The sequence below is a fragment of the Silene latifolia genome, chromosome 9 (assembly GCF_048544455.1).
Source record: "Silene latifolia isolate original U9 population chromosome 9, ASM4854445v1, whole genome shotgun sequence".
NCBI classification, from domain to species: domain Eukaryota; kingdom Viridiplantae; phylum Streptophyta; class Magnoliopsida; order Caryophyllales; family Caryophyllaceae; genus Silene; species Silene latifolia.
Genome location: NC_133534.1, coordinates 8,315,642 through 8,342,228, shown reverse-complemented (window position 1 = coordinate 8,342,228; position 26,587 = coordinate 8,315,642). Strand labels below are relative to the sequence as shown.

Genomic DNA, 26,587 nt, shown 5'->3' with positions numbered 1-26,587 from the left:
AGTCCATCATGTGGAGGACGATTTGGCGTTTACCAGTCCAGCAAAGAGTGCGTATGTTTATCTGGTTGGCGGCCCATGGAAGGGTTATGGTTAATGTTAACAGGGTAATTCGGAATATGGGGAACGACCCCCGTTGTCCACGCTGTGAAGGAGACGAAGAAACAACGGAGCACCTTCTTCGCTCTTGTCCCGTTTCAAAACAAATTTGGAATCTCATAGGTATTGATTCCTCCAATATATACTTTTTTAACTCCCCCTTTAGTGAATGGTTGACAAGATGTGCGAGTAATGACGTCTCTACTAATGAAGTGAATTGGCCTATGATGTTTGCGGTTACTTGTTGGTGGATTTGGAGATGGCGTAATAATGTGGTTTTTGGTCGCGAGAATGAGAACCCAACTGAACCTCGACAATTCCTTACCCAGCAATTTGAAATGAATAAAAAAGCTTTTGATCGGTATGACTTATTCATTCCTCAACCAAGACCAGCCAACATTGAAGTTTTTATCCGTTGGGTGCCTCCGCCCTATACTTGGGTCATGCTTAATACGGATGGAGCTTCGAAGGGAAATCCGGGTCCAGCTGGAGGAGGTGGAATATTCAGAGATGAGACGGGTAATTTTCTACACGCTTACTACTTCTCTTGCGGGTCATGCTCATCAATGAAGGCCGAGCTCTTAGCACTTCAAACCGGTCTGAAATGGGCGAAAGATATGGGGTTAAGAAGACTTCTCGTACACATGGACAATTCTCCGTGTGTCGACATCGTCAAAGGGAATCAGTTGCTGAGCAATAATTTGAAATTCATAGTCCAAAAGTGTCAAGAAATGATCCGGGATAGCTCATGGATGGTCAAAGTGGAGCATACGTATCGAGAGGCAAATCGAGCTGCCGATTTGTTAGCAAATAAGGGCGTGAACGCTAGTACCACGCCTGTCTATTTAGATGATCCTCTAGTTGAGCTGCGTCCTATCCTACGGGAGGACATATTTGGGGTGGCTATTCCCCGTGTAATAGCGAATAATTAGTTAAAGGGGTTTATCCCCTCATTAGCACCAAAAAAAAAAAAAAAAAATAGACTATAGTGTTAGGAGAAACAAACAATACTACAATAGAACATAAGTATTATTGACAATTAATAGGTCAAAATTATTAAATGTTAATATTGGTAGGGCGTGTAAAAGTTTGATCAATTTTCATTTCTTTCCATTTGATATCATCTCAAAATTATCACCCTTATTTCCAAATTTATTTTAACTTAGATGAAAAATAATTTAAGTAAATCCCGCGTGAGACCAAAATAGATTCGGACTATATTATATATACGGAGTATATATCAATGAATCCATTTTATATATTTAGGATCTTATGTGACCACTCAATCCCACACACATAAGAAGTTAGAACATCTCGAGAATAGGTACGTTTCATATGTATCTGAGATACATTTTTCCAATATATGTGAAATACATTTACGTATGATTCAATTGTTTTTTGCAACTTTCAACAAATTTGTACAGATGAGGTGGTTGAAATACGTTGATAATTTAGTGTTTTCTCTACATACCCATATTTTTTTAATCAATTCTTATATATATTTCAGATATATGGTGTTAAAAATAATATTACTCATGCAAGTGTTTTTTCACATCTCATTGCCTACTTAAAACTCCACGCGCGTTCCACATCATCCATAACTTTCACACATTCATTCTCTAAAATGAATAAAAACAAACTCAAAAAGTGATAAATGTAACCCTACATGAAAAAATAGACTAACGTGCCAAAGTTACTCTATGATATTAACATAAGCACATGAATAAATTCAAGAATTACCAAATAGGCAAATAGTGTGAGCAAGACAGGTTAAAAAGGTAAAGGGTGAGATTATTCTTGAATAATTTTTCCTATTTACTCCCTCTTATTCAGCCTATACTTCCTCTTTCATTATAATACTCCTCACATATATTAGAGAAAGGAGAACTATAGGCTTAATTAATAGGATTGAGTATAATTTTAGTGATTTTTTTTCTTACAGCATATGACATACCTAGTACAAATTAAAATAGTCCACCATTAATATTCAACTGTATTTACATTTTAAGTTTATATTTTTGATAACCTGACATCTTATGATGAATAGTGACATATTTAAATGCGTAAATTATCAAAATATTATAATCCATATTAAGTTATCAAATAAAATACTTTTGTACAAATATATTAACTAATTTAGTTGGGCTTTGTGTTATCGGACTAGTTTTAGGTACTAAATGATCATATACCACAAATATGCAATCTAGTCCACATCATGAAGTTAATTGGCATTGAGGCGGTCTGTTATTATTTTTTTTTTTTTTTAAACAATTTTTTTTTTTTTTTTTTTTTTTTTTGACGAGGGGTTGAATTCCCCCGGGCACATGCAATACCCTGCAAACAGGAAAATCAGAGTTTACAACCGTTCCAATTAGTTGTTAGGAAGGTTGTTAGTATATTATATGTCATTGTAAAATACAATTATCAAATAGAAGATCAACAAATTCTACGTCTATTCTTCATTACTCTCATCAGCCCTCTTGAAAATAGCCTTAAAATGGGAAGCACGTCCCGTGACAGTAATTATCACAATTCTCACATGAAAATTGGTTAGTTACTTTTTATATTGCTTCAGCTACCAATTCGATTCGATCAGCAAGGACCATGATTGGGATCAAAGTTGTTTCACTCTAAAACCCAAGAAATTAACTCTCCTTACAAATTAAACCTAAGTACCTTTATTTCACTCTAAAACTCTAAATTTCCTTAAAATGAAGCATAAAACAAGATGTTTTTTCTAGATATGAAGCATAAGCCCCAAAATGAGGGTTTACAAACCAAAAGACGATTTTGCTTCGGAGGGTGAAATATCACCCGGTAAAATAAAATCGTCAGAAAATTGAGAAACGTGCGAAAACGCCGTTGGATAAAATTTCGCCCTTCGGCATAAACTGATTTTGCTCCGCTTTTAGACATCAAGCTTCATTTTCTGTCTTTGACCACGCACTAACAGACCTCGACTTACTTCATTTTCTTTGACCTCGCACTAACGGAGTAACAGACATCAAACTTCATTTTATACACCTGGTTAAGATATTTTTCATATTTAAAAAATGAATTGTGTAATATTTACCATAATTAATTTTGTAATGGTGTCCATTAGGTTAGAAAACCCGTTATTGAAAACCACAAAGAATAAATAAAAAAAGTTATAAAACGATTGGAATTGAGAGACTATTAGTTGATAATTATCGATTTTTATAATATCTTCTTGCAAAACGGAAGTGGAAGTAAATGCAATTAAGTCAAATTATGCTAACATAATTGGGTTAAATAAAATTACTCAAATTTATGGGTGTGAGGCTGGTGGAGGAGGGGATAGGGGAGGGGTGGCAGACTGGCAGGGAGAGAAGAGCATCATCTCCATTTTTTCTTCAATCCATTTTCTACAAAGATTATTATATTATAATAATCCCAATTTCACTCATTAACCTTTTCATTTTAAAATAAATTAAAACCATCCAATCGAGTCCAAAGTTAAAATTAAACCATAGAAAAGGTTAGGGGTAGGAAGAGTTGGGGTTGACGTACAGGTGTCCGTTTACTTTTTGAAGTTTAACCTCAAAATCAAATGCTGATCAATTTGGTTAACTGAATAGCTAAATGAACAGCCCGGCACAATTTTATTCAAGGAGCGAACCTGGAACGAATTGCTAAATTAATAGCTTTGAAACTTAAACCCAGCATAAATCGACTTCCTAATATGTGTTCTGCAGCTAACATTAAGGTTCACAATCGCAAATGAAAATGCCTGTTGCCTGGAAATAATGTTTGCCGAAGCACTTTAGCTAGAAATAATGTCTTATTCAGTAATATAGTCTGCCACTCTTGTATAAGAGTGGTTGCCTGGATATCGGAACTTCCCAAGGACACACCTAAAGTAGCGACTGCAGTCCCATCATTATTGAAAAAAAAAAAAAAAAACACCAAAGTGATGAGCCAACAACAAATGTAATCAACACCAAATATAGAAGGTTTAGGAAATACGACATTATTTGACGCATTTTTCGACCACAGCATCCCGAGTTGGGATGCAAGTTTGGTCTTTATAACATGACACTACCCTACTAAAGGGGTCTTACTACTCACGAGGGAATCAAATACGGAGTACTACATTATATAATACATCCTGCCTACTATCACATAGTTACAAGCAGTCAATTATAAACAGCTACGTTAAAATGAGCACTCAGATATCCATGTTGTCAAATATTTCTCCATCTTCCTCGAAACCCAACTCATCGGCCAGATATTCATCCACCGCCAAATTACTGAAAGAAGCAATGCCACCGATCTTAGCACAATACATAGGACAAAACCCTAAACATCTACGGAGTATACGAGTGTAAAAACTAGCCTTTGGACCTTACCAAATTGGCAAAAGGGAAAAAAAAATGTATTACTACCTTCCTCGAAAATTTATTGTTTAGATGAAATTATTGGGTCAAACAGCCATTACTAAGAATATACAGAACATTTCAGATAAATTCGTCATTGTTCGACTCTCTTAAGTCAAATAAGCACCAGTACCGGCGACAGGACACTTTTTCTAGTACCACTCATTTAACAGGTTGAAATAGCATGGGCAGTTAAACTAACCAATAGGAAAGCCCACTGAAAATTTCAGAATTCCAAATCAGTAGAGAATCTGTGAGAATATGACAACAAAGGTTGGCCGAATTTCAGTTGACCGACTAAGGGAAGCAACAAATATCAGTCCGACTGCCTATCGGGCCGATATTGACCAAATTTATCGTGAATCAACAGACTTCAGGTGAAGGTGACCAAATTTGAGATCAATTCTCAAATCGAAATTAAATATTACGCAGAAACAAACATCAGTAATAAGTTTTGTGGTATTTCAAAACTCCACTTTCATAGAGCACCTACCTTATGCAGGAGAAGCACAAGCTCACAACACGCTTCAGCTTTCGGTTGTAGAAGAAGAAATTGAATGACCATCTGTGAAGAGAATGGAAAAAATAGAACCAAAAATAAACATTTGCAGAAGCAGAAACACGGTGATGGTGTAAGGAATAATATTATATCTGCAGTCTTACATCGCTCCTCTTTGTAGAAACGGGTCAGCATCACAGTCGGGATTGTAGCTATAAATTTCACATTCTGAAAGCTTCACCACCTGCATTAACACTTAAACAGACATAAGATAACTTGTCTCTTAAAATTAAAACTGCACATAGTTAACATATTACAACATGCTTACCTCATCAAGAGCTTTGTACAGGTCTTCGAGAAGGGAACTACCGCCATAGGATTCTACCCATAACTGAAACAGAACGGGTCAAAATCAATATCACAAAATCAGCCACTAACTCAATCTTAATTAAGATTCTAGCACGTCCAGGTATCCTATTTCAATTGTTAGTTTTGGATTGTCCATTTCAACTTACATATAACTGAGAGTAAACAGAGAATAGGCGTAGCCTTAAAAAGACATAAGGAGTATTAAAATATTTAATAATTGGAGAAGTCCTTGGTAATATCCGAATAGAATGGCAATAGGAACCTACATACATTTCCTCCTATTATAGGAACATATAATCTTAAAAGTATAAATATGCAAATAAAGAGAATATTACAATGATAAAAGTGACATATTGTACACTTAACATAATTTTCGGAAACCCACTTCTCCCCTAAATATTTCTAATTGTCCCTCAGTATTGTACAGATTAGGCGTCAATTATTATATTCTTTACCAGTAACTATTAAAACAAGTTTGATTTCTATGCCTTTAACTCGCTTTAAAAATAAGCCATTTGTAAAAGATAACCAAACAAGAGTAGGTTAACATGAAAACAACAAAATGTTGGAATTATTCTTTTCCATTTGTAAGAGCACATAAAATGACGGAATGTTGACAACTGACACTTCTCCCAGGTACCTAAAGGTCCTAAACTTTAACGGGACAATAACAATTGTTATATATGCAAGGATCAAAAAGTTTGGATGTAAAGGGGAAAAGGTAAAAATATAGGAGGGTCCAACTGATAGAATAAAATTAAGGGACCAAATATAAGGACAGTGGTGAGCACCATCCATACAAACCAATATTTTGCATATTAGAGTGTAGAGAGAGGACAGAGACAACAAAATATACGATTTTAAAAACGGTTACTCCTACTACCAAATTCAGTCTCAAAAACTTATTTGGGACTTGCGTAGGAGTTCTCTCGCTCACCTTATTTTCTGCAACCTACAACTGACTCCTAACATACTTCTTGCAGCGTCTTTGTTTCCCAAATGCAACATCTTACCTCATATAAAATGGGACAAGTTTAACACCTTCTCTAATATAAAGACAAGCCCTTGAAGCAGTGAGCAGAAGTTCTTTTATCCAATTCTTAGATAGGTGGCACAAGATTCAGATTTTTCTTAAAAAACCACCTTAAAATACCCTTGGAAATGGTTGTTTCCCAGACCTATATGGTACATAGTAGTCGGTAAAATACATAAACCATTTTGTTCTTTCACAATTATATGGGACAAGTTTAACACCTTCTCTAGTACTCCTATAGATTACGAAGACGGAAGACCAGTCCTTGAAGCAGTGAACACAAAATTTAAACTACTCTCAAGAAACGCCTTAAAATACTCTAGGAAATGGTTGTATACTTGTGCCTTTGACCTATATGGTTCATAGTAGTTTGTAAAATACATATCCCATTTGAATTTTTAAGCAGTGCTTTGATACATCACACGATAAACTGTACTGCAAATAGATTAAACGTGACATCACACATTTGTAGTTTAAGTAAGAACAAAAGTCATACATAGAAAATGTTGCAAAATCTTTTCATGTAATCCAAAACTTAAGTACAAAGCACAAAGAAAAATGTCACAAGTAACACAGCAAAAGTATTCGCTTGACAGGTACTTTGCATGAGAAAGTTGCTTTGTCACTCCATGTGACTTAAGTACATATTTAAATATCCAGTGAAGAGTTGTGTCAAACAAAACAGAAAATGTCTCTTACACAACAAAATAAAATGTGAAATCAGGTTAAAGTATAGCACATAGAAAGAGTATATAACCGAAGGAACAATAGGTAGTTAGGTACCTTTGATGCTTCACTCATGTAAGAATCAAAAATCTGCTCAAAGCTGTCTCGAGTTTCACTTATGAAGAACTGATGAGCGTTCACTGCACTGTTATGCAGAAAGGGAAATGGCAATATCACAACATACAAAAGAAGATTCAACTAAGAGGATGGACACATGTGTTAGATAAGAAAGGTAATAGAATGATTCAACCACTTGTGACAAAATTTAATGCTGGGAAATGGAGAGATTTGAACTCTCAGCTCCTCTAAGAGCGGCAGTCGTCAGAACTGTCTGTCAAACCTCTTGACATCACTCCCAATGCAAAATCTAGAGTATTATATGCGGGTTGCCATGACGCCCATAAAGCTGACAATGACATTACCCATAATCCTCTAGCTCATATGTTTTATCATGCAAGCACCATAAGAAAAAGTTACCTGAAGTCATAATCTGGGTACATTTGGTACAAAGTAAGGATCAGGTAAATCAGGGTTTTCCGGCTGAAAATTCAAGAAATGGGTAAGTGGGGATTTATAACGGTTCTTTAATTTTTATAGACTATTTGAGACATCAACCAATACCTAGATCTGCTACACAAATGTTCAGCCAGTGCAGGAGAATCTGGGTCAGATGATCTTCCAAGACAATCAAGGAGCTAGGAACACAAAAAACCAATGAAAATTTCTTAAGAATCCCCAGAAATACTTCAGCAGAAGCATCAATAAAGAGTAAAGACGCTACAAAACAGCAACTATGAAACCAACTCGGGATAGTTTGGTCAAATATACTCCTAAACAAAGGCTCCACATAATTCCCAACTACAGCGAACCAATGCATTACATAGAAATTCAGTCAATCAGTTGCGTAAATCTTACCTCATTTTCTAAGCTTACTGAAAGCCTCTTGTCTGTCCCTGTGTGCTTGCCTACAGTGCGAGAATGAGCATATAGATTAACAAAAATGGAGGCAAGGCATTAAAAAAACTAAGTGATAAACGTTAGGCAACAATTAATTCTAGCAGTATAACAAAGAGCCACTGCTTACATGAATAAGCCTCCAAGCATCCTTTCATAGTACGCTCGCCGAGGTTCAGATGACTCAAGAAATCGTTTATGCTACAAGGCCAAAAAATACTTATCAAATAAAAAGTATCAACTCTATTAAAATTACAAGACCAAGATATTTGGTCTATATGATCCAGTAAAACGGCAGTAAACTAATGCCCTTCATATACCCTATGTTACTCTCATACTCAACACTGAATTTTGTCACATGTCAAACACAACACTTCAACACTTCAATTTACTCCAAAAGAACGTGAGACAAAATAGTCATGTCTGAGTACCCGGCACTTGCATCCAGTCCGTGTAACATAGGATATATAAAAAGGCTAATTAATATGTCAGAATAGCGGAGCAAAACACTACAAGTTCATCAAATCTCCATGCTCCAAAAGGTTCACAACTACCTAAATCCTCCATCTAGAAACTCAAGAAAACAAATGGGTTCCTATATCAACTTCAACTAACATGTAAACTCGAACGAGTCATATACAATGCACATGCACAGCATGAATTTAAGCATAATCAACGACATGTCAGCAAAATCTCCTACAGCATTATATTCATCAAAACGAGCTCTAAGGGCGTGTTTGGATTGAGGGATTTGGAGGGAAAAGAAAGGGAGGGAGAGTAGAGGATTTAAAATCCCTTGTTTGGATAGCAAATAAGGGTGGAGGGAAATGAAGAGGGAAAGATTTGGAGGGATCCATTTTCCCTCCTTCAAAGCAAATCAAAATCTCTTCACAATAGGCAAGATTTGGAGAGAAATTGTATCCAAACACCCACACCCCATTTCCCCTCCCCTCCCCTTCCCTCCCTTTCTCTTCCCTCCTTCCCCCTCCCCTCCTTTCCCTCCACTTTTGTTATCCAAACACACCCTACGGGTGTGTTTGGATTGAAGGATTTGAAGGGAAAAGAAAGGGAGGGAGAGTAGGTGATTCTAAATCCCTTATTTGGATAGCAAATGAGAGTGGAGGGAAATGGAAGGGGAGAGATTTGGAGGGATCCAATTTCATTCCTCCAAGCCTAATCAAAATCTCTCCACAATAGGCAAGATTTGGAGGGAAATTGTATCCAAACACCCACACCCCATTCCCCCTTCCCTTCTCTCCCTTTCCCTTCCCTCCTTCTCCTCCCCTCCCTTTCCCTCCATTTCTCCTATCCAAACACACCCTAATTCAACGTAACAGATCTAATTCACAAAGTTGTTGCCCAGTACAAACCTTCATCTAGCAAGTTAAGAAAACCAATTGTGCTCCTATATAACCTCCGACTAAGCAGACAAATACGAGCACAACATGAATTTAAGCATAAACAGCATGCCAGTGAATCTACTTGTGCATTATATTCACAAAATCGAGTTCTAATTCAACTTAATCAATCTAGTTCACAGAGTTGTCGCCTACAAACTTCGTCTAGCAACCTAATAAAAACAATTGTGCTCCTATATGAAAATCTACTAACATAAGCAAGCACGAACGAGACGAATACGGTCACAGCATGAATTTAAGCATTAACAACGACAAGTCAGTAAATCTCTTTCCTCATTATATTCATAAAAAAGAGCTCTAATTCAATGCATTGATCTAATTCACAGAGTTGTTGCCGTGTATAAAGCCTTCATTCACAGAGTTGTTGCCGTGTTTAAGCCTTCATTAGCTAGTGCTCCTAGCCTCCTATATTAGGTCCAACTAACGTAATCGAACAGACAAAAACAATAGCACAACATTAATTTAATCATAACAGCATGACAGTAAATCTCCTAGTGCAGTATTCATCAAAACGAACTCTAATTCAACATAACCGAACTAATTCACAGTGCTGTTGCCTCCTACATTCCAACTAACATAATCAAACGCGACAAATACGAGCACAGCACAAGTTTAATCATAAACAACGACATGACAGTAAATCTCCTTCACCAAAACGAACTCATCTAATTCACACACATATTTTTCGTATACGAGACAAATTTCTACTTCTAGTAAAATAAAATTTCTAAAAATAAACAGTCAAAAAAACAAAAGAAAATAGAAAAATACCGGTCCAGACTGGTGTATTCGAGAAACTTCATGATAAACAACAAATTCAAACACAGCAATACTCGTCGGTTTCGGTGTCGGTAGCGATGGCGACGGAGGTTCACGAGCTCTGTAGAAGTCTATGTTGACTCCTAACAATATTTCACATCAAACAATAATTAATTACTAATTACACTAATTAATACAAAAAAAGTAATAACTACAACAATAAAACAGTATTAAACTAGTAATTAATCATTAATTAATGCAAAAGAAGCATAGATCTCGGCGATAAGTATAATTACCTTCTAAGAACATACGATTTGGTGGAGAAATACTGGAGCGAAGATTAGTTTCTCTCTCTAGAATTTAACGCGTAGAGTAAAGTTAGTTTGAAATGTTTGTTTGTTTGTTGAAGAAAAGCGAAGAACCCTAATTTTTAAGGAAGAGAAATTAGGGGAATATTCGGATATTTAAATGAAAGGGGCGAATTAGGGGGATTGTTGTTCAAATTGATTTTGGATTAGGTTGAAGAGGAGAGAGGAAGCGAGGAGGACATGTGGATGAGAGAGGTGGAGAAGGATGTAGTGTTTCGCGGTGTATAGCCGTATAGGTTGGTGTGATTTTATGTTTTCAACGTGTTGATCAATATTATGATTGATGATCCTACGGTCAGATATTGTACGGTAGGTGTTGGACAATTGACAATTTTTTTTTTTGGGATATTCAACAAGTTTATTTGTTATTTGTCAAAAAAAAAAACAAGTTTATTTGTTTTGTACGATTTTTATTTATATTAGTGCATTTTTATTACTCTTCCAGTCTACCTGTTCCGGTGAATATTTATTTATTTTCATTTTAGGTGTTTCAGTGAATAGTTATCTATTTTCTTATTTGGTCATCTTTTGTGGACATCTTTCATGTACATATATGGAGTTATAAATTTTGTGGAGTGTGATCCAAATTCACTCATTTTACTCTCTTTAATTGCTGTGCCAAAAGTAATAGATAACTATTGATCGAGACCGAAAAAGTATTTTTTATTTGTATACCCTTGATATAAAAACAAAAAATAAACTTAATTCTCTCAAATTCGACAACTAAAATTGCTTAAGTCTATTAAAAGATGTTAATTTGATCTAACGACATGAATTTAATTTGTTGATTACAATTTGTGGACAAAATTGATGTTTTGTAACAAACTTTGTACTATTCTCTTTGCCGCGCTCATTTATTTGTCTATTATGTTTTGGAGTGTCTCGGTCTTGTTTGCCTTTCTATTTTAAGGATGATTTTGATAGGTAATTAGATCATCTTCGCTCAATTTGGTCCATTTGTCATCTACTCATAATTAGTCCCTTCTTTTTCTTTGGTTTTTGTACCAAAACAAAAGGCAAACAAATGACCGTAACAGAGAGAGTAATTTTTTATACGTTTTAGGATTTGAGATTTGTAGGATGGTGGTGCAGCATGAGTGGACAACAGCCAACCATCAGCGACCCCTGGACTCGCTACCTCAACCACCTTCATTGATGGGCGCTTAATGAGGCAAAGAGCCGAAGATGGGGTCATTCAGTATAGTTGCGGTCACCGTCAGCCCTCTGTTTCAAGTCATGAAGGGTTGCCGGGGAGTTTGGTGCTTGAAGGTAGGGCTGCACATCGATTTTGACAGGACTGAAACCAGAATCTCTAGAAGTGATGGACCAGAGACCGGACCCGAATCTCTAAAAGTGATGGACCAGAGGCCGGACCGGAATCAAGAATCCCGCTCCGGAGACCGGACGAGACCTGTTAAACCGGAATTTGTCTTTACATACCAATTTTTTCAAATTCCGATCCAAAATCTAGTGCATTGGACCGGATTAAATAGACACACAATATTTTTTAAATAATATTTTAAGGAAAAAAATAATTCCGGCTTTCCGGTTCAGAAACAGGAATCTTAAAAAATGTTGGACTAGAGATCGGACTAGAATTTTTAATTCCGGTTTTAGTGCGATCAATTCCGATCCGGACCGATCTATTTTTACAGTCTGGACCGGATTTTGCACACCTTTACTTGGAGGCGTTTAGGTGGTGGTGATGAAAAGGGGACGTTTAAAGAGGTTGGTAGATATTAGTGGGTGATTAGGGCGGTGAGACATGGGGTCAGTGGTGGCCGGTATCCCCGGGACACCTAGCCATCGGTTTTGCTCCCTTCGCCGGAGGGCAGCTGGGTGGTTAAAGAGGGACAGTGGTTGAGATGTGAGGTAATAGGGGAGGTTGGTGGTGAAGTTGGATGTTTTCTTTCTTTTTAATACCGTATATATCATGTATGTAGTACAATCTTTTTTCATTTTCCTCTCCTTCAGTACGAAAATGAGGGAGAAATGGAAAAAGCTTACTATAATGAGTAAACTATGTGCCGCGAAAATCATCACTCATTTTTATTTTCTAAGAGGTACCCCTCATTTTCACTTTAAAACTATGTGCTGCAAAAATTATTCTTCATTTCCCTCGAATAATTATTATCCCCATTTTGAGACGAGTGTCTATCAATATGGACATATTTAGTTTACCATGGAAAGACGATGTTCCGATAAAACTTTTCATGTGAATTATAAAAAGTTGTTCAGGTTAAACTCGGATCTTAATTTTGGGTATCGGGTTGAAAACGTGTCAAGTCATTCATCAGTTCAATTTTATCAGGTTTATGGGTCACAATTAGACCTGGCAAACGGGTCAACCGGGTCGGGTTCGGGTTGGGCCAGTTTGGGTCGGGTCATTCCGGGTTTCTCAAATTTTCGGGTTAGTTCGGATCGGGTCAGTTCATTTCGGGTTATGGGTCTATTTCGGGTTTGTTGGTCGGGTGTGTTTCGGGTCAAGCAGGTCGGGTTAATTCGGGTCAGGTCATTTTCGGGTCAAAGATTAAGAGAAGAGAGACATTTCAAGTCTATTAGGGTCAATTAAAGTTATAGTTTGTCGGGTCATTTTCGGGTTGAGTGGTTTCGGATTGGTCATTTCGGGTCGGGTCTGTTACGGGTCCATGAAAGCTCGGGTCATTTTCGGGTCGGGTCGGGTCACTTCGGGCTTCGGGTGTCGTTCGGGTTCAGCAATTCGGGTCAATTTCGGGTCTCGGGTCATTCTTTTCGGGTCGGGTTGATTTTGCCAGGTCTAGTCACAATATCTATAATACCAATCCACTAACTTCATATTGAATTCGTGTTGTATTTCATTCAAGTCGGGTCAATGATTGCCAAAAAAGCATTATACGGAGTATACCCGTATAACAGGTCTGCTAGAATATTCACAAGTTCACATACATCACTATCATTCTAACAACCAAATTATTAATCATAGATTCCACAGGTCGTATCTCCCTTCCTCACTCACTAAACTGATTAATCAATAATCATATACTCATTGATTCAAAGGTTGTATCTTCTCATCCAATCTCTACGCATCTGTTTTTCAACGTGCAAATCTCCCTCTTTCTCTCAGGTACATCCCCTTTCTGTTAATTCTTTACTGCTGTACCCTTTTTTGTGATTTCCCGTCAAATTGTTTATGTTTAATTTGTCAAGTTTTAATCTTTACAAATACGGTTGTAAGCGTGAAACGGATTTAAAACAACCCGTATAGCCAATAAGTGTTTATATCGTGTTTTGGGTGCGTTTCACGCTTACAACCGTCTTAAAAGAGATTTATTGTTCTTTACAAATTTTGGGTATTTGATGTGCAGATTGATCAATTAATAAACAGGAAATAATGGCAGAGGTAATTACGAGGTTGTTATATGAAAATAAGATGAAATCTGAACGAGATGATGTTCTAAGTGCAATTATTCCTCTGTTGAAATTACTGAGCTTAACAATGATTGGATTAATGCTTTCGCGGTTCGAAATGATCCCAAGATCAACCTTTAAGTTACTCAGCAAGCTTGTTTTTGCTTTGTTCTTGCCATGTTTGATCTTTACTCATTTGGGTCAATCTATGACTCTTGAGAATTTCATTCAATGGTGGTTTATTCCGGTTAATGTACTTCTTAGTACAGCAATTGGGTGTTTGTTGGGGTATGTGGTGGTTCTTATTTGTCGCCCGCCTCCTCAGTTTAATAGATTTGTAGTTATCATGACCGGGTTTGGGAATACCGGGAATTTGCCTCTTGCAATTGTCAGTTCTGTCTGTCATAGTGCAGATAATCCATTTGGGCCTGATTGTCCTCGGAAAGGGGTCGCTTATGTCTCGTTTGCTCAATGGGTTGCTGTCATTCTTGTTTATACTCTTGTTTATCATATGATGGAGCCTCCTTTGGAGTACTATGAGATTGTTCAGGAAGAGACGGAGACTGAGGGAGTAGAACAGTCTGATGATGTTAGTGCACCGCTTTTAGTGGATGCAGAGTGGCCTGGTATAGGGGATAAAGAGACTGAACACTCGAAAAAACCCTTCATAGCTAGGGTTTTTAATAGCATCTCTAGTCTCTCGAGCTTACCAGAATTTGACCCGAAAGAGGGGGCAATCACAAGGGGTGATAGCCCTCTGTCAGTTACATGCTTTGCTGCTCCTAGGGTTGTTAGAAAAATTAGGGTTGTTGCCGAGCAAACGCCAATTCAACATATACTTCAACCTCCAACCATTGCTTCACTATTAGCCATACTTGTTGGGATTGTACCTCATCTAAAAGCGTTTTTCTTTGGATATGATGCCCCTTTGTCATTCATGACCGACAGTTTGGATATCTTGGCCGGGGCAACAATCCCGGCTGTGATGCTCATACTTGGAGGTATGCTTGCCGAGGGACCTAATGAATCAGCTCTAGGACATCGAACTACAATTGGTATTATAGTGGCAAGGCTCTTGGTTCTTCCTATTTTCGGGATTGGTATAGTTGCACTTGCTGATAAATTAAACATCACTGTCGAGGGCGATCAGATGTACCTATTTGTGCTCTTCTTGCAATACACCACTCCTAGTGCCATCTTACTTGGTGCAATTGCTAGCTTGAGAGGCTATGCTGTCAGGGAAGCATCCGCGCTTTTGTTTTGGCAGCACATTTTGGCTCTTGGCTCTCTTTCACTGTATATTGTCATCTACTTTAAGCTGTTGTCCTTCATTTAACTAAGCATTCAGGTCCGCGGTTCTTGATCCAATGCGCAACAAAAGCGTGGAAGAATAAGAAGTCGCTACCTCTGGTCTCACGACATGGGTCAAAATGTAGGTACATGCTATCCGACCCGCGTCCTTTTCCTGTGATTTATTTTTTTTACTAGTTGATCGGACTTGATCCTATTGAAGAAGCCTTTTATATGTTTTTTTTTTTTTTTTTTTTTTTTATGGTGTGGCCAGGAGTTGGGGCAATCTTCTTCGGGCTATTGAAGGCAATTTAATGGGTTGACTCCTTCCAAGTTTGACCTTTTCATTCGCAAGAGTTAGGAATCGAACCCCTGACCACTTGTTTAAGAGATGAAAACCTTATATATGTTTGATAGTACTTAGATGTATTCTACATAGTTTTTGCTGCTGTAAGGCTGTTGTATGTGAATGTTTTGTCGACATTTCTATACTAATAACGGTGTACTAAGTATTTCTTCCATCTACTTGCGTAAAGAGTATGAACGGTTATGTCAACCTATTGTTATGGTAAAAACATTCAGAACAGATTGAGAGCTTGGAGAGAATGTTTAAGACAGTCCTGATGCAACTCGACTCATGTCCACATATTATCAGAAGGGGCGGCATATAGATTCCTCTACTGTATCCCTGAACTCAAGCCGAAACAATTGAGCGTAGAGAGAATGCTGAAGGCATTCCTGAATCCTTATGCACACCCTTTTCTCACAGGAATTCTTATTTGTTTCCGACCTGCGTTAATGGAATGCTGAAGGCATTCCTGATGCACACCCTGTTCTTACAGAAACAATAATATGGTTTGCTACCTGATCGTTGGTTTTGCTTTGGCTCGGAGTTCCTTTTTCGTTTTCTTCGTCACACTGATGAACAATTATACCCGTATCAAACTCCCGAGACACATCGTATTCGAGTAGCGTATAATGTTTAAATTTATTTTATATCCGCATGAATGTTGCTGCAACATACATTGCAACTACCAGAGACTTGCCTTTCTTAGTTTAAAACAAATGAAAGCATAATAACATAAGCCTATGATATGTTTTCATGGCAATTTTGAGGAACGAAAGACAAACGTCTATTATGAACATCGTAAAAAATCCCAAAATTAACTTGTTGAAACGAACGAAGTATGGACTGATCAGGGTCATCAACAGGTACCACCATCATACAAAATCCTTCTTTTTCACCAAAGAGGTCTTCGATCTCAACAAACAAGTGTTCCTTGCTCAATACCATATCAATCTCGCCAACTTGGTCGTTACTCAAGAAATGAAGAACTACAACTGGAAATCGATTTTGATCATAACGAGGGTATGCCGCGTAACAAAGATCAAAAGCTTGTTTGGCCGATCTAGGTAACCAACCATAGCCATCACGAAAGAATTTGACTATTGCTTGTCGCAAAGGATTATATGCACTTTTTGCTAACACAGTAAAAGGTGTTCCAGAGTCGATGAAAAAACCCTTTGTCTCATCTCCTTCTACATATTCAAAGATGGACGGGTTGATTGGTAGTCGTTTTTTATTAACACTAATTCCACTTAATGACAAATAGTAATACATACCACTTTGCATTGAGATGGTTTTAACTTGTCTAGTAGCATCACCACTGATTTGAGCATCATTACCAAAGTAAATAGTTGATTCTGTTAAAGTAAAATCTTTAACCGGTGGTATACAGTAAAAAATTCTACCGTGGGTTTGAGCATCAAGTTGGGCTAAGAGCGATTTAGGTTTCGCACTAAGCCCAAATATACCGGCTACAACGTTTACATTCATGTTAGTTGAACCAAATTTGAGGTTTTTGCTTTCGAGTGCACATCCAAATGCTAATCTAACTCAAAACAAGGATTGCAGCCTTTACACTGAACCCAAGTTACTTCAGAACCGGTGTCTAGAACTACATAAGGAGAGTAAGTTGTATCACCTTCACTTAAATGAAGTTGAGTTACAAATACACTGTTCTGAATTAATGACAATGGCGACTTGATTCCATCGACGAATAAACGGTTTCGACGATTGGATATACGTGACATTGTCACGTTGTTAAAAAATTGAAGTCGTTCATAGATAGTAAATTTTTCTGGAACAATTTGTAAATGGTGCGAGTCTATTGGAATCATTCTCATCGTTAATCCATTGATACTAAAGATTGACGATATAGCATCAATAATTATAAGGTACAGAAAAATAATAACTCTGTGTATATTTTTAATGTTAGACATTGTATGCTTTCTTTTGTTTAAGGAGGTTTCTGTTTAACAATTTATGTTTTTTTTTTCGGTTTTTCTAACGCGTGCCCTAAGGGCACACGTTAATAGTTGATTAGGCATAGGTTAAGCATTATCATTAATTAAGATTCCCCCATTTACCTTTATTATCTTTTATTTTTCTCTCTCCCAAATATTCTCTTATCTCCCTAAGATTTTCCTTCCTTTCTCCCAAATATTGCTTCTCCCACGTTGGTTTTTGTTATATGCCATTAAGTTTGACTTTTTTTTTATTTTTTAAGAAAAAAATCTACCTAGTACATAATTGTTCTTAATCAACTACAAATACAATTAATTAGAATATATTGACAGTGAAAAAACAGTAATGGAATTTATTGAACTTAATTGATGAAAGTCATAATCACTTATAACAATTTTCAAAAACTCAAATAAAATTGCAAGAGACAAAAAATAAAATTTCAAAAGATACAATAAAGTCTCTAAATTTATTCTACTCCTTTAAACAAAAAATTGGATTTAAGCCTTCTCTTGTTTGGGAGTCTTTTCTCCTCTTCTTAGCATCAACCGGGACAGTATTTACATGAATGTTTTCCTTTTCTGGACATGTTGTAATTTTATGTCCGGGCTTTTTACAAAAAGAACAATTTCTACTTTGCTTTTGTGCAGCTTCTTTTCCACCTATTTCGCGCCTGAATTTCGGACGACCTTTCTAAAATTATGAACATCTTTCTTTAAAAATTGGTAAATCGCCATATTTGACATTTTTCTGGAGCTCCATCACTCGTATTATTTGTCTGACTGAAAGACCAACATTTTTATACAACATAAGTTGTTGCTCATCTTCTTTAGATATGGAGCGATAAGAAGGAAGAAATCGCACTTGAGTAGCTGACAAAAGTTGATGGTTATGATGTGAATTAAATTGGGTAACATGCCACTCTTCGAGAAAAATGTCACAAGATTTTTTAAGAGTTATACGCATAACAGCGTTACAACCACACCTCGTTGATGGCCTGTTTCGCTGCTCCTTAGACGGCTCTACCATTTTCACTCTTGGAAATCCTTCTCGATGACAAAAAAAATCTCGCCTAACCATTTTTCCATTCTTAGTTTCAAACCGACCTCTACGAATTGAAAACCCATTATCTCTAGCGAAATTCTCGTAAAACAAATAAGCCTCCTCTTCACTTAGAAAACATTGACCAACAAAGGGTTCAAAAGAGTTTCTATCAATATTTTCCTCAATTTCATTTAGTTTAACAACTTCATTATTTTCGAACTGGAGTATTTCATCTTCTGGTTCATTGTTCAAGTCAAAAAACCGAATTACATTTGACCTGCAAACACAAGTTTTTATTGTATAATTAAAGTATCAATCATTTGCTAAAGAAATGAACAGCGTAAGACACGACGTCACACCAACACCCAACATGACATCCTATATAGAATTTTTTTCCAAAATGGTGCCCAAACACAAAGAAATTAACGAAATGGTTGTGATTTCAAAGTATTTACCCAAAATGGGTCCACGTCATCACCGAAGCTAGACTTGGATTCAAGTCGCTCACCGGCTCAGCGACCATACCCAAGGTGTGAGTTAAAAGGAAGCCAAACCTAGACTTTGTGATATGCAGTCAAATCGCCCAGGCGGAGAGCGATTTGAGCCGAGATCGTCGTCCCCCTGAGCGACTTGAGCTCAAGTCGTCATCATCGTAAGCGATTTGGTGGATCTGGGCAGTCTAATTTCATTTTCCATTCCTCCATTTGCATTGCCGATAAAGAATCATCATCATCAACAACAACAACGTACCAAATCAACAACACCAAGTAATCATGTTGAAAATTGGATTTCAATGGAGATTGAACAAGGAAGACCCAAATACTTGTTTGATATTGCATAGAGACTAATCATTTGAGTTTTAATTAAAATAGTTGATTGATTTGAGGGTTTCTTTAGGAAAATTCGAGTATGCTAATGTTAGGGTTTTGGAATTGGGGTTTTTTTCTCTGGGGAATGATTGAATGAGCAAGATGATTGATGAGGGGAAGGGGATATTTGGTGTGAAATTGTGAATATTACCAGTGAACAAGTCGCTCTCCGGGAGAGAGATTTGACTTAAAGTCGTCCTCCGCCCTAGCGACTTGACCTCTTCGCCCAGCTTCGTAAAAATCGATCCTACGTGGACCCATTTTGGGTAAATATTTTGGAATTCAACTTATTCCGTTAATTTCTTTGTGTTTAAGCCCCATTTTGGAAAAAATTTTTCCTATATACTTGAAATAAATTAGCAACATGACAACCAATACATGTTTGGCATGCAAATTACGAAGTATATATTAGGGCACCTCCTCCCTGTAAAACAAAGCAAGTTTTATCATATCGAAGTCCACATATACAGGCTATCTTGACAAACAAGGAGCATTTCTTCCCTAAAACATTAGTGAATTTATACAAATTTTTAATTTCCCTGTAGACTGATCTAGTTTTCAAGATTTGTAAACCGAAGTCTTTGATATTAGACACTGGTTTCTATGAATTTGCAACCATCTTTTAGAGGTCTGCAAGAACTGGACGAAGGAAGATACAACAATTTATACAGGACACAATTCGTAAAGAAAAACCACATACCTTGCGGAAGGAGAGTCTGTTGCATCATAACTGATTAGATTGCTCATTGTTGATTTTGGGTAGATGAAAAATTGATTTATGGAGCATAAAATTGGTATAAGTTTTATTGATGCAAAACTTCTGTAGAAAAAAATTTAACGGTGGGAGAAGCAATATTTGGGAGGAAGGAAAGAAAATATTAGGGAGATAAGAGAATATTTGGGAGAGAGAAAAATAAAAGATAATTAAGGTAAATGTGGGAATCTTAACTAATGATAATGCTTAACCTATGCCTAATCAACTATTAACGTGTGCCCTTAGGGCACGCGTTAGAAAAACCGTTTTTTTTTTAGCAACAGTGTTTAACAATTTATGTGAATTATGTAATTTATAGAACATGAATGGATAATGTGAGAGAATATTAATAAGTATGCAAATTATTTAATTATTATTTATTGCCTAGTTTGTTGTATTTAGTTCCTTATTTGTAGCCTAACATTTTGTATTTATACTTGACAATTAATCCTTAATCTAATGAAATGCAACCATTAATCTCCTTTCTAATGTATATACATATTAAGAAAAGAAACATACAATGTTTTAATGCATTCATGCTCTATATCATATTTTTTTGGTTCAAAAATGTATAATGTATATTGAATGTTTGGAATCATTCTCATCGCATAATGTATATTGAATTATGTACATTTATGAGTAATTCCACCGTCCTCCCGGAGGACGGTACTCCTCACCCACAAACACAATCCACCCAAGTGGAATACTATAATGACTTGTATGTGAGGAGTACCGCCAGAATTACTCATAAATGTACATAATTCAATATACATTATGCGATGAGAATGCTTCCAAACATTCAATATACATTATACATTTTTGAACCAAAAAAATATACATTATACCTTTAACATTTTGTATTTATATTTTCACAAATTCTTGTTTACATCCGTTATTATTTACAACGGGGGTATAAATCCAACCCAACTAACACCTTTTTTCGGGGTGATAGGGTGATACACCCCTCCGCTATAATTTACAACGGTTATAAGCAAGACTAATTGATTTAATTTTGATGAAAATCATCTTGTTCAAAAAAGGTTATTTATTATTGACCAACTTTAAAGAAAAAAGTTTCTAAATTGCGGAAACGTTGATATATTTTTATTATTGGGTTTCTATACAGTCTAGTCATCTTTATTGTACATATTTATACGATATTTTCTGCTTTGGGCCAAACCTCAATTATATTCTTGAACTCCTTGTCAAAATGAGCCGTACTATTAGTTAGTGGTCATTTACAAAAATGTTTTCTCATCTTTACACGATCACTAGTTTTAATCCCGTGCAAAAATTGCACGGGGTTACTTATTAAACAATTGTTATTATTAAATTATGAATGAAGAAAATGTAGAAATATTGAAATTCAAATATACAAAATTATAAGTAAGAATATCATTCGACAATATTTTAACACAAATTGTTCTATAAGACTTATATTTAGATAAGACTAACCCAATAGCATAAGGCCCAACAAAATTACTTAATAAAAATATGAAATAATACTTTTATTTTAATAACCTAATATTTTAAATTAATAACTTATATATTTAAATATGTTAGTTTTCATTATAAAGTATAAAGTTATCAAAATAAAATCAAAAACTTAATATCTCAATGTTTTTCCTTGGACTTTTCTCCTATTGGGCCAGTCCTATGCTATAGGACGGTTCTATAGGAGAGTTGTTGATATTTTAATATAGTAAAGACAATAACATTAATACAGTCGTTATTACATGAGACGGTTTTACACGGTGAGACGATTTCGTTGTATATAAAAACAACTTACTTATTAGTGTTCCGGGTGTAATTCCAGAGCAGTTATATGTTACCACCTGTGCTTGTAGAATGATGTCTTTGATTGAATCCTCCTTTCGGTCTCCTGAAACGATGAACAAACTGAGGGCTCGGCTTTGTACCGAGCGAACTCACTCCGACGCTCAAGTCAGTAAACTTAAAAGGATTAAGTCGTATGTTACTTGGCGAAGTATATATTGTAGAGAGATAAGGAAGATATTACCAGATTATGAGGTGTTTAGGTTAAATTGTGGATCCTTTCCTCAATGAGGGTTGAGGAGTATTTATAGACTTTCACCTTTTGTCACGTAGTGGCCAAGTGGCCAAGTGGCTAGCAGGTGGAAAGACTGATCTACCCTCGGCCGAGGGACCCATGGCAGGCCGGCGGGCCCTGTTGACTCGCCGCCGAGGGGTCTTGGATATGAGTTCGCGGATATGTGCCCCGGCTGGCTAGTTGTCCCGCCGAGACCCAAGAGACAAAGCCGACGGCCGCGTCGGTTAGGGTCAGTCAAGTCGTTGACTTGCTGTGAATATCTTTGACCTTGCTCAGTATGTTGACTCGGTCAGCGGGTGCAGAATATGCCCCATCAATTTGCCCCCAGCGTAGTCTATGCCGTGGTATGGACCTTCGATGAGTGTTGAGCGTATTCTGCGCAAGTAAAAATTTTCTGCATCGGCGAGCTTCTTCCTCGGCTTGATCGTGTTATGGCCGTACTATATCCCCCCTCCACATGGTTGTGTAATGGACATCCGATGTGGAAAAGAAAAATGACGCTGGCCGAGACCAGGGTGAAGAGTGCCGGTTGTTTCTGATTGCCCCCGGCCGGTATCTGGCTTGGTTGATCATGTGGCCGGCGGAGAACGGATACTTAGGAGTTTGTTGAGGAAGATGGATAGGCAAAGAGATATGAAGGGGCGTGTTGAAGACGTTTGGTCACTGTTGCGTTGATTGACGTTCAACTGTTGCGACGATTGACATTCCATGGCTGCATGTCTGACACGTGTCTGTTTGCTGATTGGCTGACGTTTCATGGGCTGAGCCCTGATTGGTCCTTCTTCATGGGCTTTCCTCTATAAATAGGGCAGTTAGCCCCTGAAATTGGCCACCAATTTCATTTTCTCTAAAATTTTATTCTCTCTAAACTTTTCAAAGGGCTTCTTTCTCTTCTAATCTTCAGAATCGTTACTCGGCGTGACACTCTTCCCAAGGTAAACAAACAAAATTTCCAACTTTTCAATTGTTTAAGTTTTTGTTGTGAACATGTCTTCTGCTGATGCCGGGCCTAGTAAACCTGCGCCGGGGGGTTCCCCGTCGCGCTTTGATGAAGAGGAGGCACTAGCCGCCATTCCGATAAAGTCCGGGGGCCCTAGGTCTCCTTCTCCTGAAGTCGATCCAAAAGCTCTAGAGGATTGGGAGGATGATGATGATGTTGATGATGACGGTGATGATGACGGTGATGATGTTGGAAGGACTCGTCCTAATGAAGGGGAGGCAGTATATCATGGATCACGGCGACGCCTGTAAGGTCTGCCCTGACCGTGCTTGGACCCACAAGTTTGCCAGTTGTTCTGGCGAAACACTTTTCGAGGGCCATTTCCACTTCGGCAGGGGATACAAAATTGTTATCCCTGAGGAGGGTCAGGCCGTCTGTTGCCCTCCCCCGGGTTGCACCGGCGTATACATCCGGCACCTGGAGTACGGGCTCCGGTTTCCGCTGAATGAATACATTATGGCCATAATTAGAGCCATGAACGTCGCCGTGGCCCAACTGCACCCGTTGGCTATTAGGACCATAGTCGGCTTTGTCTGGCTTTGTCTCTTCAAGGGGGAGGTCCCAACGGTTAATCTATTCCGTCGGCTTCACCACCTTCGGCCGTCAGCCCCTGGTCACGTTGGATGGTACAGCGTGCAGACGGAGCCGGGGTATGTCTCCGTTGATAAGCTTTCTTCCTGCAAGGACTGGAAAGAGCGGTGGGTGTACGTTGAGGTGCCGGATGACTATCCGCTGCCCCGGTCCTCCCAGCACGAAGTCAATTTGCGGTGCGAGAGTAAGGCGGAGCATGACAGATGGGTCACCCAGAGTAAGCTTAAGATGGACGCCAGCAAGGTCCCTCTTAATGCGAATGAGAAGCTGGCGATGAGGCTGTTTGAGGCGGAGAAGAATGGGGTGCCGAAGAGATGGATTCCCCCGACGCAGATCATTCTTCAGGATGAGCTGCTCTGCCATGTCGGCCTCATACCGGCCCTCGGACGGGGTGAGTGGGGTCGGTGTGAGGCCCATTCTGCTCTTAATGTTTCTGTTTTTGAACTTTGATTTATTTCTTCTTCCTAACTCTTGCTTCGTTTCTTTTGCAGACCATTTTGGCCCGGACCTGTCTGAGGATATCCTCCGGAGAATGGGGCTTGCCAAGGACAAGACAGTCGTTGATTTTCATCCAAAGGCCCAGGCCCGTGATCGCAGGCCGGCGCCAAATGATCTCATGGATCAGCAGCGGAAGGGCTTAGATGTGAAGGCGGCCCAGGCGAAGGTTGCTGGTAACATGCCGCGCCGAACGCGGAAAACAAAGTCTTCGGCGGCGACGGCGTCGACATCACTTCCACCTCCACTCCCTTCACTCCAAAAGGAAACGGTGGAGATCGTCGATATTATCGCCGAGGACGAGGTCACCGTGGCGTAAGAATCTCCTCTCTTTCGTAAGAGAAAGAGACGCGGCCGCGCCGCCGCTTCGCTCGCTGCCATCGTCTGCTCTCGCCGGGCCGGCAAAGAAACGGGTCCTCCGGCCAAGAAGGCCAAGACTGGTACAGATCTAACCTGTGGCTCAGACTTAGCCGGTTCATTAGGCGTTCCTGATGACAGGCTCTTTGGTATATCCATGACTGTTGACACAGATGCCTTGATTGAATTTTTTGTAGATAAACCGCCTCCGTCTGCCGGACACACTGTTGATCGGCATGCTGAGAAGCAACCTTTGCAGACGGGTGGTAAAGATGCCACCGTCGTTTCTTCCTTCCCGAAGCCTACCCCTGCCCAGATCAGGTCGGAGGGTATAAGTTTAGCTAGGCTGCTGTCGAAGTGGACTGATGTGGCCGGTGCTCTCATTGTGGAGCAAGAAAAGGCCATGGCTGAAGCTGCCCCACAGCTAGAGCGGCTCAGGCTTCAACTCGCTGCTGCGGAGAAGGAAGCTGAGGGAGCCAAGGCTGAGGCTGAAAAGGCTGTCTCTGCTGAGCGAAAACTTAAGGAGGATGCTGAAAAGGCAGTCCTTGATGAGAGAGCCAAGGCTGAGGCTGCAGAGGCTGAAGTTGCTAAGCTGCTGGAGGAGCGTAACAAGCTTCAGGCCGTCGCCGACTTCAATGCTCATAAGAGGGACCAATGGAAGTCCATGTTTCAGGCCCAGGGGAAGGTGGTTCGAAATAAGGATGCTATCATCACCCAAAGGGAGGAGGACATTGAGACACTCCAAACCGTTGTCCTCCCTAACATGTGTGCCCAATACCGGGACCTGGCCGAAGAAGCTGCCAGGGAAGTGATTGGGGAGCTCTTTCCTCTTGATGGCTCCTTTCCGTGGCCAAAGTTTGACGAGCTGCTCGATGATAAGCTCGAAGCTAAGGAGAAGGCCGCGGAGGCGAAGGCTGCTGAGGAAGCAAAGGTGAAGAAGGAGGAAGAGGAGGTTGCGGAGAAGGCGGCCCGTGCTGAAATTGCGAAGGCGGCCAAGGAGGAGGCTGAGAGGTCAAGGCGGGCGAGTGAAGCCGACCAGTCGGCCCGGTCGCCCACCAAAGATGATGTTTCACGACGTCGCCGATGGCGAGCAAGCAGCAGCAGAATGAGCATAGGGAGACGGGCGGTTATCACCAGGTTCCCCCGGCATCTCGGATAGCTTTAGCTGTTCGGGGGCCAATTATTAAGCCTTGCCTCCCTGCCATCTTTTGGCGCTTAAACGATATGTCTGTAACCTTTTACTTTTCTTTTCCTTGTTTTTTGTAAAACTTTGGTAGGTTGTGTTTTGGCTTATCCCTATGGGGACGGCCGTCGTCTGTATTCTTCTCACTTGTAATTTGTTTAACATTTGTAATAAGAGTTGTTTATTGGCCTTCGGCTTTGGCCGGGGCTTTGATCACAATTCTTCACTTGTCTTCTTGCGTTATTAATTGAGCGCTTTTTCGTTTTTACCTTCGGCCTGACCGAGGCAGTTAGAATGCGTATCTCAACTGTGTTTAACGTCTTTTAAACATGTTGGCATGTTGGTCGCTTCCTCTTTCACTCTCGGTCTAGCCGAGGCGTCGGATTTGCGCTTCCCAACCGCCGCTGTAAACATGTTAGCGTATCGACCGTTGTGTCCCCTGCCAGGCCTTCGGTTGGCCGAGGCGACTAGGGGTTACGGCGCGACAGTGTTCGTATCTGTAGACATATTGATCGCTTCCTCTGCCAGGCCTTCGGTTGGCCGAGGCGGCTAGAATTGCGTCTCAACTGTACTTATACGTTCCTAAGGCATGTTGGTCGCTTTCTTCGCGAGTATCAACTGC

At 39.0% G+C, this 26,587-nt stretch overlaps 3 protein-coding genes and 1 long non-coding RNA gene across 6 annotated transcripts in view; 1 reads left to right on the top strand and 3 right to left on the bottom strand.

The window, feature by feature from the left end:
* The window catches only part of LOC141598980 (uncharacterized), a 75,425-nt gene extending 64,556 nt beyond the window's left edge, over nucleotides 1–10,869 (bottom strand). The window contains exons 1-11 of one of the 2 annotated variants that reach the window (XM_074418833.1): nucleotides 10,548–10,869; nucleotides 10,264–10,394; nucleotides 8,205–8,275; nucleotides 8,036–8,085; nucleotides 7,742–7,815; nucleotides 7,598–7,660; nucleotides 7,178–7,265; nucleotides 5,321–5,383; nucleotides 5,157–5,236; nucleotides 4,987–5,058; nucleotides 4,034–4,367 (exon numbers count right to left, since the gene is read on the bottom strand). In XM_074418833.1, coding sequence (XP_074274934.1) covers nucleotides 4,286–4,367; nucleotides 4,987–5,058; nucleotides 5,157–5,236; nucleotides 5,321–5,383; nucleotides 7,178–7,265; nucleotides 7,598–7,660; nucleotides 7,742–7,815; nucleotides 8,036–8,085; nucleotides 8,205–8,275; nucleotides 10,264–10,295 — 675 coding nt within the window. In that variant the 5' untranslated portion in view covers nucleotides 10,296–10,394; nucleotides 10,548–10,869 and the 3' untranslated portion in view covers nucleotides 4,034–4,285. Of the gene's footprint in view, nucleotides 1–4,033; nucleotides 4,368–4,986; nucleotides 5,059–5,156; nucleotides 5,237–5,320; nucleotides 5,384–7,177; nucleotides 7,266–7,597; nucleotides 7,661–7,741; nucleotides 7,816–8,035; nucleotides 8,086–8,204; nucleotides 8,276–10,263; nucleotides 10,395–10,547 lie in introns of those variants that run through there. The other variant, XM_074418834.1, reaches the window with a different exon arrangement.
* A 2,650-nt stretch (nucleotides 10,870–13,519) lies between these two features.
* On the top strand, nucleotides 13,520–15,817 carry LOC141598979 (protein PIN-LIKES 2-like). 2 transcript variants are annotated; one of them, XR_012523692.1, is made up of 3 exons: nucleotides 13,520–13,722; nucleotides 13,964–15,438; nucleotides 15,571–15,817. XR_012523692.1 is itself a non-coding variant. In XM_074418832.1 (2 exons), exon 2 carries the CDS (start codon nucleotides 13,990–13,992, stop codon nucleotides 15,340–15,342), a length of 1,353 nt encoding a protein of 450 aa, XP_074274933.1. In that variant the 5' UTR covers nucleotides 13,520–13,722; nucleotides 13,964–13,989; the 3' UTR covers nucleotides 15,343–15,553. The 2 variants fall into 2 exon arrangements, 1 of the variants encoding a protein (XP_074274933.1); XM_074418832.1 differs by lacking the exon at nucleotides 15,571–15,817 and having other exon boundaries at nucleotides 13,964–15,553.
* Nucleotides 15,818–16,383: 566 nt separating this feature from the next.
* On the bottom strand, nucleotides 16,384–17,133 carry LOC141600557 (aspartic proteinase nepenthesin-1-like). Its single transcript, XM_074420800.1, has one exon. It carries the CDS (start codon nucleotides 17,131–17,133, stop codon nucleotides 16,384–16,386), a length of 750 nt encoding a protein of 249 aa, XP_074276901.1.
* Nucleotides 17,134–17,936: 803 nt separating this feature from the next.
* LOC141602400 (uncharacterized) lies at nucleotides 17,937–20,557 on the bottom strand. The gene is made up of 2 exons (XR_012524428.1): nucleotides 20,215–20,557; nucleotides 17,937–18,922 (listed from the first exon to the last, which is right to left on the bottom strand). It is a non-coding gene; the product is annotated as an uncharacterized LOC141602400 (long non-coding RNA).
* Between the last annotated feature and the right edge of the window lie 6,030 nt (nucleotides 20,558–26,587).

What these genes read in the sequence shown, in the direction of transcription:
- LOC141598979 (XM_074418832.1), top strand. Translation starts at nt 13,990, where the DNA reads ATGGCAGAGGTAATTACGAGGTTGTTATATGAAAATAAGATGAAATCT.
- LOC141600557 (XM_074420800.1), bottom strand. Translation starts at nt 17,133, where the DNA reads ATGAATGTAAACGTTGTAGCCGGTATATTTGGGCTTAGTGCGAAACCT.